The sequence below is a fragment of the Lolium rigidum genome, chromosome 6 (assembly GCF_022539505.1).
Source record: "Lolium rigidum isolate FL_2022 chromosome 6, APGP_CSIRO_Lrig_0.1, whole genome shotgun sequence".
Classification (NCBI taxonomy): domain Eukaryota; kingdom Viridiplantae; phylum Streptophyta; class Magnoliopsida; order Poales; family Poaceae; genus Lolium; species Lolium rigidum.
Genome location: NC_061513.1, coordinates 43124063 through 43138465, shown reverse-complemented (window position 1 = coordinate 43138465; position 14403 = coordinate 43124063). Strand labels below are relative to the sequence as shown.

The 14403-nt window shown below is 43.0% G+C and overlaps 1 protein-coding gene across 1 annotated transcript; it reads left to right on the top strand.

Moving 5' to 3' along the window:
• Nucleotides 1-881: 881 nt before the first annotated feature.
• Nucleotides 882-2082, top strand: LOC124661465. Its single transcript, XM_047199321.1, has 3 exons — nt 882-968; nt 1216-1328; nt 1876-2082. Exons 1-3 carry the CDS (start codon nt 912-914, stop codon nt 2054-2056), a joined length of 351 nt encoding a protein of 116 aa, XP_047055277.1. The 5' UTR covers nt 882-911; the 3' UTR covers nt 2057-2082.
• Nucleotides 2083-14403: the final 12321 nt, after the last annotated feature.

Sequence of the window (14403 nt, the reverse complement as noted above, 5' to 3'; positions counted from 1 at the left end):
CATATACAGATAGATAAATGACTCGTGTGAGTATATTTTGGACCACTCTTGCTGAACTTCTCAGTTGTCATCTTCATGGACGGGGACGTGCTGATGATAGGTGAGAAATGAGAGGTGATAATCCACGGTGATTGCCATCCTCGTCGTCGTGGTGGCATGGCGTCAGGCTTCATGGAGGGTGACATGCCGTCAGGCTTCATGGTCGACGACGTGGTGCTTTGACCAGCGTGAACGGTGGTGCAAAGGTGATATCCGTCTTCGTGGTCGGCGACGTGGTGAGGCTTGTGTCCAGCGGTGCCATGGTGGTGTTCAGCGACATGGTGATGCTTGTGACCGGCATGAACGACGGTGTCATGATGGTGGTCGGCGACGTGGTGATGCTTGTCACACCGATGTGATCGGTGGTGCCATGGTGGTGTTTGGCGACATGGTGATGTTTGTGAGAGGCATGGATGGAGGTGTCATGGTGGTGTACGGCAACGTCGTGATGCTTGTGACCGGCGTGAACGGTGGTGCCATGGTGGTGTCTGGCTTCGTGATCACCGGTGTGGCGATGCTTTCCATGGGTGAGATAAGATCACTATCTTACCATACATGTGAGGCTAAAAACAGCATAGGACCAACCGAACAAAATGGTACTTATGTACCAACTGATGCAACATAGACCACCAAATGATGAGCCTTTTCTAGCCCATGGCTCGTATGGAACGCGCATAACGTTTCTCCCCCCCTGACACAGTGGGGAAGGAATCGGATCCAGGTTACCAAAGAGGCCCCTAGATTACTTCAATTAGATGTCGGTACGTTTCTTGAAATAATATAGAAGATTCATTTCCAAGAATAATTGGCTCACAATTATATCCTTTTGTTATGTAGCTATTATATCGCTAAAGGATTTTTATATCCTAGATATGATGTTTGGCGTGGACTGGAATGATATGCACAAGGTTATTTTTCAGCATAAGAAGGTAAAGAAATGTTTTTCTTTGCACAATGTAAACAAGTTTATTGACACGGATATATTTCCTTTGGTCATTCAGTTTTTAATCCCCCATGGTGAATCTTAAATGAAATACCGTTTTTATAATAAAGTTTAAATTTGGAACTGAACATGTTCATTCTTTTTTTCTTTGACATGAACATGTTCATTCTTAAAGCTTGTTATTCTAACCATTGGTACACCCTCACGGATCATTGCTTTGTTGACCATTGCAGAAAAATGCCTACGTATTGCTCTATTCAGGTGTGTTACCTTGCGACGCACAAAATGCATTGAAGAAGGATTTTAGAACAACGATATCTGAACTGGTGGACACCAAATACCATAGGTTAGCATCCCTGTTATATTTCTACATATGCATGGACGTTCTACACCCGGGTGCATATGCTCCTTTATTTGAAATGCATTTTAAATGTATTTAAAAATGTAAAAAAATACAAAAAAATCTCATCTATATATATCTGCACATGTTACATGCTCATAAAGTTGTTTAAGCAAAAACCGAGAAGTTTTACCTTGTCTATAAAAAAGATAAATTTTTGGTGCTAAAATAGTCTATTGCTCGAGATATTTTTTTGTCTTTTTACACACGGCATAAAAATTACCAGTCCTATGTGAAACTTTACGTGCACACATATAGAACATGTCTCTCTACATAAAAAAAATTCTTTAATTTTTTAACATTTTGAAATAAGTTTTGTACATCCCAGGGATCAGATTTGGTTTCCCGCACATGCATTCAATTATTCGAGCACATTCTCCCTGCTTGACTAAATAAAATAGTGATGCTTGAGATTGGCTAGCTGTTTCTTGTCTATCTTTGTGCGGTTTTAAGATTGGCTGATAAGTTCATTTTTAATTTATTGATTTTACAGCTTTTCCGAAAACACCGAGGTAAATATTTTGACCATCAAGGGAATTAAGACTAGCGGCCGACATCTGTCCTGCGACTTCGTCGATGTACATCATGCAAAATCATTTCTCAGCTGTTACAAAATGTCTCATCGTACTGGAGGAAGTACTGTTGGGGTTGAGCCATCTCCTGATGAAGTCTAGAATGGACAATGTTTCATCGTAGATCAGATCCTGTGATGGGTAGTCAGGAAGAGAGCATATGTACCCGGGTTCGCAGTTAGGTTGTGTTATATTCAGGCTGCAAGTGTTTTTGTAACATAGGCATGTCCAGTTGATTTTCTGGCATGCAACCGCATACAGTTGTTTTGTATGTCCACGTTGAGATAATGCATGGATAATTTGTATTCTTCGTTGAGCACTTGAGCTCACAACATAAATTGTTGCTTATTATGTACCCTTCCACCGACTTCATATTTAGTTAGGATATTATCTTTCTGCCTCTTTTCTTGCGTAAACATATCTTTCTCCACATACATGGACATGTGCTTTGACTTGAATCAGATGGCACTGTGTGTAGATTGGTTCTTATTTCACTATTTTTAAACATAAGGCCACTCGATCCAGCTTTATATATAATAAAGCCAACCACCATACACATCAAGTTTTACAACGTGTTTGAAACCCACCACAATACGATACCGTCATACATAAAACATTAAACAGAAAACCAGAGCTTCACCGATCATCAGAATTACAACACACACAACTTCAAGAATGTAGTGTTGTCTTCAGCTCCCAATCCTCCCATCCCTCATCCGCGCCTGGAGCCTCCAAATCTCGAACATTGGTGCGCCCAGAAGCCCCCCTATCCGTCGGTCTAACCAGAACCCTCCATCTCTGCGTATGCATGGACATTTGTAATATCGCATCAACCGGGTTATTGATCACTTTCCCTTTCTATAGCTAGCTTATTTCTAATGTTTCACAACGTCCAGCTTTGGGCCGCAAACGTGAACCATACTAGCCTACGGAAAGCCCCCAATAGCCGTGGGAAGATCACCTTGAGCGGGCCCATCCCTGTCCACCAGTTCATCCAGAAGTACGTTCTTTCCCGTCCTGGACCTGGTGTTTCGTCCCCAGCTTGAAATACCACTTAAGCTTTTGAATGGAGTTCCAAAACTGGGATCCCCGCGTTGGGACCAACGGGGAGAACAAGTCATAATCCCCCATGTACTTAGCTCTAAGAAGGTCCGCCATAGGCCCTCACCATCCTGATAGAATTTCCACACCCATTTCAGCATCAGGGCAATGTTCATGTGTTTAGTATTGAGGATCCCCAAACCCCAAACAGCTTTGGCCTTACAAATAATGGCCCAATCCATCATATGGTATTTTCTTTTGGTACCCACTCCTTCCCAAAAGAAGCGAGGCCTCGACTTATTCATGGCGCTATGCGTCGCGTCATGGAGTAAGTAGAGTCCGATCGCAACCATTGGCAAACTCGTGAGACACGAGTTGGTCAGTTCTAACCTTGCCATCCGTCTTCCATGACCCATGTCACAACTACTTCGCTTTTCGCAAGGTTTATCTTGAGACCCGACATGTTCTCGAAGCAAAGTAGGATCAGTTTGAGGTTTGCTACTCCCATAGTAGCTGGCTCGATCAAGATCATAGTGTCATCCACATACTGAAGTGTGTCACGCCTCCCGGAATGAGATGTGGCACCGCCCTCTCGATGTGCCCTGCCGCATTTGCTTTCGCCAGAATAGCGGCCAGAGCATCCACCATGAAGTCAAACAAAACAGGAGAGTGGGTCGCCTTGCCGCACTCCCCTCACTTTCTGAAAGTAGGGTCCAACCTCCCCATTGATATTAATGGTTGTCTGACCCCCAGAGATCAACTGCATCAAACGGTGCACAATGCCAGCCGAGAATCCCTTCTAGTTCACTCGATCGTACGCCTTCTTGAAATCAAGTTTCAGAAGCAACCCTTTGAGATTTTTCACCCGCAACTCGTGAGCGATCTCATGTAATGCTAGCACTCCCTCGTGCATGCATCAACCTTTAATGAATGCTGACCGGCTGCGGTCAATTGTCCTATGGGCTATCGGGGCCAGCCTAGTAGCGTACTCTTTAGCAACGAATTTAAAGATAATATTAATTAGAGTAATTGGCCTAAATTGTTTAACCATATCCGCCCCTTTCACTTTTAGAATAAGCGAGAGAATGCCAAAGTTTAACCTAGCAATGTCCTCCCTCCCTAGGGCGAAGTCATTTAGAATCCCCAGAATATGACCCTTTAGGGTCTCCCAGAACCTTTTAAAGAAAACCATCGGAAGCCCGTCTGGTCCTGGGGCCGAATCAGGCTTCATATCACCCATCACCTGGTGTAACTCCTCGGGCGTGAAGGAAAGTGCAAATGCTCCGTTCTCCTCATCTGAGACCCGTTGCTCCGTCCCCCATAGATCGGGGACGAGGGAGAAAACCCTCTCCTCTCCCCTAGCCCCCATCAACCCGTGGTAAAAGCCGTAAATTTGCCCCACCAGATCACGCTGGATCGAGATCTACCCTGTCTCAGTCAACAGTCTAGGAATCATGCATTTCCTTCTCCTCCCATTGGCGAAGGCGTGGAAATAAGTCGTGCATGCATCCCTTTTTTTAGATGGAAGGGAAGTGAGCCCGACTTTGAATTAACGAAGACATCAACTGGCTAGAGGCTCCTCTTCTAATGCATCAAGTTGGATAATTTGTTCGTCTAGGTGGTATCTGAGGGCCCATCCCTCCTCATCTAAACCCCCATCGTCAGCAGACCGGTCCAGTTGAGCTACCTGCAACATTAGGCTTTCTCTAAAAGCCCTTTTCTCTTTCCCCAAGTTGGCACCCTATCTCTTTAGGAATTGTCTCACCCCTCGTGAAATTCCTTCCAACGGTCAATATTACTTTAGCAAGTTTGGAAAAAGAACCGAGATGTTTTCTTCGACCCTTTCTCCCCATTGTCAAAAATCAGCGGGCAATGATCGGAGCCAATTCTTGTGATCGCCGAGAGCGAGCATAGGGGGAAGAGGGCCTCCCACCCGGGGGGAAACAAACACCCTGTTGAGCACCGAGCGAATCGGGGCGGCTTGATTATTTGTCCAGGTAAACCATGCCGCTTCCCGGTAGATCCATGAGAGCCAGCCCAGCCATATCATTAAACCGGCGCACCCTAGGCCAGTTCACGACACCGTTACTCTTATCCCCCGCCCATGACTATGAAGATCAGGTGAGTTAGCTTATGTTGTATGGTGGAGCCGTGGAGGAGAGTCGGTTGACAAAAGTTTTCTTGACAAACAGTTGTTCATTGTCGATCATCTTTCCGGCAAACCTATTGGCAGTGTTGTGAAATTTGGGGCCAGCTTATATAAGGCATGCTTGGATTTGAGTGGGCCCGTAAAATTAATAGGGTGAACCGGCAAAACCTATTTGGTCAAGAAATTTTGGATTCCATGCAGATTCGTTAAGCTAAGCATGGTTTGCTTTCATGGCAGCTTTATTAATTTGGAATAAGTGTTACATCATCTGCCATTACACTTCCGATAAAATCAGGAGGCTCCTCAATCCAAAAATCGATTGGGGCCGCTTTCCCTCGAAAAAAAAAGCAGGGCTTGCTTTCTTTTGTGTAGACCATCTTTAATTTGCCCCTCACTCCGTCAGAGAACACGTAACACCTAACTTTGTTGACTTGTTGAGGCTTAACTTACTGTCGTTCGGGCTTGCACCTTGTGCAAGCTGACAATTTCAAAAAATTGCTTGCACATGCGAGGTGGATGTCAAGTGGTGGGACGTGCTGCTCTGCGCTCTTAGTACCGCTTAGCATCGGTTCGTTGTCATGAATCATATGAGACCATTTCTTATGATTTAACGAGTGCAACTCAATTATTAGGATCTGGGAATCAAGGACCGTTTCTTAATCCTCCAACTTCCCAAAACAGAAGAATGGCTTTTGCGAGTAGGAGTGGCGCGTCAACGGGGGAGGAAGAGAGAGAACCAGAGAGAGAAAGAAGACCTGGATGTCTATGTACACAAATGTATCAGTTTGTGGGCTGATGGCGTTACTAGCTGTGCAAGCATGTATATAAATATGGCAGGTCCTAAGATAGGTCTGAACAGACCGTTTCTCCATGATGTTGGCTCGACAGCTGACATTTCGGAAGGTGCGAGTTGGGAGCTGCTTAACTGATAAGGTCAGTATGGTTGATCCATATGCTATATATTCTTCTTGTCTGTATGCATATTCTCCATCAGCTCTTTTTGGGCCTCCTTCGCCAAGCAGGCAGGCGGCATAAGTTTGGGGGCTCTCTCGGGATCGCCGTAATCCGGAGCTGCTGTTCAGTGCCAAGGCGATGACGGAGAAACAAGTACGATCTTTGGTTCATTAGCTTTTATGCATTATAGTAGCTCGACATGGGAGATCCTTTGCCCTTTACGCATGATGACATGAACTACTTGTAGATCATAGCTAGTACTCCCCCTCTGTTCCTCGTGATGAAACTTATCTTGGTATCTAAAGTTCGTGTATTTTTCAATGAAAGTCGTTGAACCTAAAATAGTTTGACTTCAGATAGACCTAAAATTTCAATTATTTAAAATCAAGGGAGTGGAATTTATGCAGCAAAATTATTACGTGTTTACATTTAGGAATAACTTCCTTTTGACACGCAATTTTTTGTATTTCCTGCACAACCTACAGACATGTCTCACTTTCACGCCTAAGTTATTTGTCCCACTTAACCTCCTAGACCCCGCTGAATGTTATGGATGAAAATTTTATGACGTTTACCCACATAATACATCATTGCAGTGTTGATATTTTTTAGAGTTATATTGGCTGTGTTTAGTAGCTAGCATCGCCTCTAAACAGGACCGCTGGATGCCAAAAGCGGTGATTGAGTGACGTCGGGAGGTCCGCGATATAGCTCGCACACGGCTCAAAGCGCTCCATGGCCAGGTTTGGTGGGAACGGCTGACTTGGCAGTTCTTTTCCGGAGCCAACCCAGCGGTGTGAAAAATAAAGACGTTGTGCACACGGGAGCTCGGCACGAGATGGCGTGAGACGGTGAAATCCCAGCTTCGCTTCACGGCAAAGATCTGTGTAAATCTCCTCCATTCGGCCACCTCCCCCATTTTCCCTAACACAAAATCCCCCTTTTCCCTTTTCGACACCGATGGTGGCGAGGACGCGGATCTAGCCCACCGCCTAATTCTTTGTACTTCGGGATTAGACACTCGCCATCGTCGGAAGGAGGGACTCGTCTTCTTCATATTCGGCACCGGATGCACGACCCCCATGTCGAGCGAGGGAATGGGCTCTTCTCCTTCTTCTCTGACCCCTGCTCGTCTCCCATGTCTACCATGGACGAGGTAAAGCGCATTCTTCTCCTCTACTATCTCCCCCCCCACCGTAGATCGATTTCGATAGTATTGTGTAGTGTCAATTTAGCCGGTGCTCATGTTAGATCGACTTGATTGGATTAACCAACTGGAGCTTATATATCCATCAGACAACAACATAGGTTGTCATTCAGGGATGTATCCTGCTAATTCATAAGCGAGCAGTTATGCTTAATGTCTTTCCTCTGATCATATATGGTTTTGTGTTACAAGGAAATTGGTAGAGGATTACAAATCTGAACTACCTCTACAACTCCAAAGATGTAGAGTCTATCCGGATAAGAAGAGCCCCATTATATGCACCTGTCAAAATGTCCAGAGAGAGAATTGCTAGAAGACAACATCCACACATTTGTGAAACAGGAAGTTTATATGTTTCTTCATGGCATGGATCATAACAACATGTTTAGAGTGATCCATAGAACATTTAGGAGATCAATGATGATTGTTTCTCGCTATTTGAAACAAGTCTTGTATGCATGTGGAGAACTCATAGAAGACGTGATCAATCCACCAACTGGTTGCACACCTCCCAAGATATAAAAATATTATGATGGCCATATTTCAAGGTGATCGCTAATTCTCTATTTTCTTTGCATCAAAGGAATACTATGGTCACAAACATGACTTTCTGTTCATGTCTTGAAATGATTGTGGTGGTACTATTGATGGTACCCATGTCACTTCTAGAGTGTTGGAATCATAGTTTTGAACATACATGGGAAGGAAACACTACACCAACCAAAATGTGTTGGCAACTGTCGATTTTGATCTGAGGTTCGCATATGTGCTAGCTGGTTAGAAAGGATCTACTCATGATGCACTCATTCTTGCTAACATCTTGTGTAGATAGGATGGTTTAAACATCCTTGATGGTAAGTTCTATCTTCAAGATGTTGGATATGCATGCTGACCTAGGATATTATCACCCTTCAAAAAAAACAGTTACCATCTGAACAAATTCATTGCTAGGAACAAGTCGTAGACTACCATGGGATTGTTCAATCTCAGGCACTCTAGCCTTAGAGTTACCATTGAAGGACATTTTCTGTCATGAAGAATAGGTTCAAGGTCCTTCACTATAAACCATTCCACACTGAGGAGACCTAAATTAAGCTGGCTCTTTCTTCTTGCATTATTCACAACTAGATCTTAAATTGGGGTCTAGATGAGCTTATCACAGAGGAGGTTGTGCCTGATGAAGTTGAGACTAACCTTGGCGTGGAGGAACGCGATATTGAATCCTGGAAGAACAACATTATGAAGTGGGAAAACACAATGTGGGATGAGAGAGGTCACAGTACCATCTAAGAAGAGGAAGAAGAAGACGGAAGAAGAAGGTTGAACTCCCCCTTTGATCCCTTTGCGATGAACTCCCCGTCTGACCCCCACCCCCTCCCGTTTGATGAAGTTCCCCTTTTAACTCCCCCTTTGAACACCCTTTGATAAACCGCTATCCGCAGTGCTAAGGGACTAAAGTGATGAAATGCCATTCATATTAGGGACTAGATTTAATTAAGTACCGGTAGTAGATATGGATGAACTGATGAACTGCTACATTATTTCCTTGCTTGTGTGTAATATTGTAGTATGGTAAGGTCACCCATAGAGAGAAGATGTGACCACAATCATTGCTTGCATGCAACCAATCACCATACCTTGGGTCGCCATAGCCATTGGTGCTTGTGTGCATCCAACCAATCACTGGGACGCTTCATAGTGATGCAACCTAGGTCACCAAACAAATGAACATGGCTCAAAGGCATCGAATAGAGAGAGTAGGATCATCTCTTTTCTGTGTTGTTATCAATTACAGGACGAGGCGTTTCGACACCCGAGAGCATATGCTCCTGGTTTTTAAAATGACATTGAAAGGTAGTTTAAAATTTTAAAAAATCTAAATAAAAAACAGACGTGTACGTTACAGCATACTATGTGCTCATAAAGTCATTTCGCGGAAAATCGACATTTTCTATCGTGTGCAAAAAAGACAAAAAAAAACTTCAAAAAATATTTTCATGAGATATTTCTTTATCTTTTTTACATAGGATATAAAAATATCTGTTTTCCACGAAACTTGGCGTGCACACGTATAATGTTGACATATATGAGCTAAATTTTTGTTTAGATTTTTTATATTTTAAAATATTTTCTCTGGTAGCAGGAGCATATATTTCCAAGTTTAAAAGTGTATTTCCGTTAATTACAAAGCTAAAATATAACACTCGAGAAGTAGATTAAAAAATACGAGGGAGTAAAGCTATAGCTATCACTAATTTTGGAGTTCAGAGCGTAACAATGAGGCATTGTGCATTCTAGCACTTGTAATATACAAAGGGTGAGACAAACTAGTATATGGTTGGACAGATTTTACATTTTTGGAATTTGGATACGCCCGTGCATGTGCTGATTCCTTATGTTGTGCAGCCGCAGTCTGGGCCTCTAGATTTGACGAAGCGCTCGCAGTATACGACAGTGGATAAGCAGCTCCTGCAGTACTTCAAGCGATCCGCATCTGGGATCATTTTCCCTATGCTGGTAGGATTCGTTCCTATCACGTTCTGCAGGAGCACCAGGCATGCTACCATCGCCTTCAGCGTCTCTGCATTGCTCTCGCTCGTGATGAACACCACACCGTTACTGTTTGCTGACAAGATGCGCAGACAGCGCAGCTCCCGCCCAGAGGAAGGCAGACATGACGACGAGGTCGTCGAGGACTACAATCGCCACCGGATACGGTGCCTCTGCATAACCGTCTTTTTTTTTCCACACGATCCACCAAGGGGATCGAATTTCCATTATCACAGAGATAACGAAAATACAGACGAGTTCAGGAAAACGAAAAAAACAAAAGGGGGTGAGGGGGGGGGCGCCGCCTAATGCTAACGTTCAGGAGATTAGTTACAGACCAGCTCCAGCCAGAAAGGCAAGGAGAAAAGAGTATCAAGCTAGACCAAAAGGAGAGGATCGACAAACACAACAAGATCAAACTTCCTCCAACCCCTGATTCTTCTCTCCAACTTTTTGCTTCATGATCCAAAAGCAAAAGAGCTTCATCTTCCTTAAGAGGCATTCTTGTCAACGTCATCCTCTGGAATCTTGTCATTCAAGCGAAGAAGACCAGCACGACCACCACTTCCTGCAGTTGAGGTTCCAGCTCCAGCCGTCACCAAACGCATGAGGCCATCAGCTCCAGCACGAATGTCTTCAGCATCTTTTTCCCCATGAAGCCCTGCCCAATAATTCATGAAAACTACAGCGTAACTGATCAAGTCAAGAGGAGAACTAATGAGTTTATTCTCAAAGCAAGCTTTATTTCTAATCTTCCAAATTGCCCGACGAGATAGCAGCCAAACCAGCTATCTGGGTGTTTCGGCTCGCGGGGACAAACTGTGGAAACCACCAGAAAAATTGGGAAAAACTCCCAGGCCGAGTTTGAGCGTTGATAGCAGTGGCGACAGCGCTCCAGACAAATTTGGCAGCTGAACACCCAAAGAACAGATGGCTGATTGATTCATGATCGTTGCAAAACTGGCAGGTTGAATTCCCTGACCGCATTACGAATGATCAGATTGTCTTTGGTGGCAATTGCATTATGCCAGATCATCCAAAGCCAGACTTTGATTTTGAGAGGGATCTTACTTTTCCAGAGGTGTCGAAACGATCTGTCTCTCCCATTACTGCACAGATGTTTGTACACAGATTTCACTGTAAAAGAACCATTTTTTGACCATTTCCAGTGAGGTGAGTCTTTTTCTTCAGACAACCTTACATGGTTTAAAATCTGAAGGATTCCATCTTCCTGAATAATAAGATCTGGCGTCAGCCATCTTCTATAAGTGAATCTCCATCCCAGAGCAGCTGCTTCAGCCACAGAAACTTTCTGATCATTGCAAATATCAAAGAGAACAGGAAACATATCTTTCAAGGGACTGATACTGCACCAAGAGTCACCCCAAAAACTAGTTAGGAGCCCATTCCCAACTCTCATTCTTCTCCCACAGAGATAAATATCTCTGACAGTCATCATATCAGCCCACAAAGCAGAGTCTCCAGGTCTTCTTTTTGTGTAATAAATCCCTTTATCCTTGAGATATTTTTTTCTCATGAAATCCTGCCAGGGGCCATTGTCATGCTCTAATTTCCACCACCATTTACACATCAAACTGATGTTGAATTTGAGTAGGTCTTTAATCCCTAACCCACCCTTCTGTTTTGGTTTACAAATCCATTTCCACTTCACAAAGTGATATTTCCTTTTTCAAGATCGCCAGCCCGTGAAAAAGATCTGATAGGTTTATCCATTTGTTCAATGTTTGTTTTATGCAGCAATCTCAAAGACATCTGATAAACTGCAATACTAGATAAGCAAGCATCAATTTTCACTAATCTTCCACCAATGGACATGGAATTACCAATCCAACCACTCATCTTTTTTTGGTTTTTTCTCCCGTAAACCTCATTTCGTAAACGAAGTTCTTCCGGCACACACTCGGTGTCCCTAAGTATTTGATAGGCCAGCTGCCTTTTCGACGGTTAAAAAGCTCAAGCATAAAACTCCCGTTTATTATCATCCTCCAGGACCAGCCAGGACCTCACTTTTTTCAAAGTTGATTTTTAACCCGGACATAGATTCAAAAAGGTACAGCAACAACTTTAAGTTGACAGCATGTTGAGGAATGTCTTGAATCAGCAGAATGGTGTCATCAGCATACTGTAAAACTGCCATGCCTTGGTGAATCAGATTGCCAGCCAGACCTGAGATCAAACCATTTGATTGGGCCAGGTGTATCATTTTTGCCAGACTATTTGCAGTCATGTTAAAGAGGAAAGGGGCAAAGGGATCACCTTGTCTGACTCCTTTGTGGCTAGAGAAATATGGGCCCACCTTGTCATTAACTTTAACACTCAGGGTCCCACCAGTAACCACTCCTCTAATCCAAGACAACCAACTATCACTGAAACCTTTCTGTCTACAACAATCAAACAGAAATCCCCAATTCACCTTATCATATGCTTTTTCGAAATCAATTTTCAGAATCACTCCCTGGTTTTTCCTGAATTTACAGTCCTTCAACACCTCTTGAAGTAACATCACACCATCTGTGATATATCTATCCTTAATGAAGGCAGTCTGACAAGGAAGCAACAATTTACTCATCACAGGATTTGCTCTGATTGTCAGAACCTTAGTCACAATCTTGAAAAAGACTTGTAACAAGCAGATAGGTCTAAATTTTTGAATAATGTCAGCATCATCAGCTTTTGGGATTAAAGTAATTATCCCATAATTAATTCTGTCCAAGGTAATTTTGTGATCATGCAGATCATCAAAAACTTTCATAATATCAAATTTAATTATCTCCCAGCAGTGCTGATAAAATTCTATGGGAAAACCATCAGGACCAGCTGCTTTATTTTTCTCCATATGATCTATAACATCCTTAACTTCTTCAAAGGAAAAACATCTGTCCATGTCCACCCTATCAAGATCATTAAGCTGTTCCCCCTCAGACCAGATCTCATCTCTCAATTTAACATCTGAGTTAATAACAGGGCCAAACAAGTCCTTATAAAAGGAAGTAGCATGTTCTAACAAAGCATCATCACCTTGTACCACAGAATCACCATTTTTTAATGAAAATATTGTCCTTTTTCTCCTGCATCCATTGGAAGCTCTATGGAAGAAAGCAGAATTGCAGTCCCCATGGAGAAGCCAATTTTCTCTGGATCTTTGTCTCCAAAAAAGTTCTTCATTATCAAGGATTTCCAACATTTCCTGTTGCAACATAATCTTCTTTTTTCTTTGATCTGGAGATAGCAGTCCAGCTTCTTCCAAGTCCTCCAGATTTTTTAGATCAGTACTGACATCTTTCTTTCTCTTAATATCTGCACCTCTCAGATTAGCCCCCCACCCTTTTAGAGCCATCTTAACATTTTTTAACTTCTTTTGCAGCTTTTCTAGACTGTTAGAAGCAAAAACTTGTTTGCTCCAACTTCTCTTGACTCTATCTAAGAAAGTATCCTCACAGAGCCATCTTTTCTCAAATCTGAAATCCCCTGTTCCTCACCTTGATGTCCAAAGTATCCGGAATCGGAGGGTTGTGATCAGAAATATCTCTCACAAGTTTGTGTACAGTAACAAGAGGAAACAAATCTTCCCAAGAACTACTCATAAGGAATCTGTCCAACTTTTCCAAAGTAGGATCTGCATGGTTGTTGGACCAAGTAAATTGCCCACCAGTCATATGAATTTCTCTCAGAGCACAGGAATTTATAATGGAATTAAAGATGTCAGACCATTTGGATAGATTTATTGGTTTATTCTTCTCAGAAGAGAATCTTAAAAGGTTAAAATCTCCTCCTACCAGAAGTGGTAGGGATTGATTGCTGCAAACATTGCCAAGCTCCACAAGGAATTCTTCTTTATCACAACTCTGAGCATCACCATATACTATCACAAAGCACCATTTCACCAGCAACTTCAAATCAGACAAAGTTACTTTGATGTGAAATTTTCCAACAGAAGTGTCACAAATGGTAAACCTGGATAGCCTAAAACCACCCAGGATACCCCCACTTCTACCAACAGAGCTGATCCATTTCCAATCAAACTCACCTCTAGGATCAATCTTCCCGAAGAAAGCAGGAGAGTAATCTTTCTTGATTGTTTCCCGAAGACCAATGAAGTCAAGTCGTTGATTTTTCATCAAGTCAGTCAAAAAGACACTCATACCCTTCTTACCCACTCCTCTGCAATTCATGGATGCACCTATCATAGATACTTGGGGTTTTGTTTTCTCCTCCTGGATCCAGCTACAATCTCACTCAAAGGGTGGTAATTGCAAGCCTTCACCTGGGCAGCACATGTTTTTGCTTGTGCTCCCACTATGGCATCACCTGATTTTACCAGTGACCCACTTCTCCCTAACTTGCAAGCTGACCTCTTCGATCTCTTTTTTTTCCTGGACAGAACAGGAGTGAACTCATCTTCATTCACCTCTTTGTCACTGTCACTTTGATCAGATCCAAGTCCAAGGAACAGGGTTTGTTGAGTATCAACACTGTCAGAAACAACTGCAGAATCTTGCACAGCAATAATAGCATGTCTAGCAATTT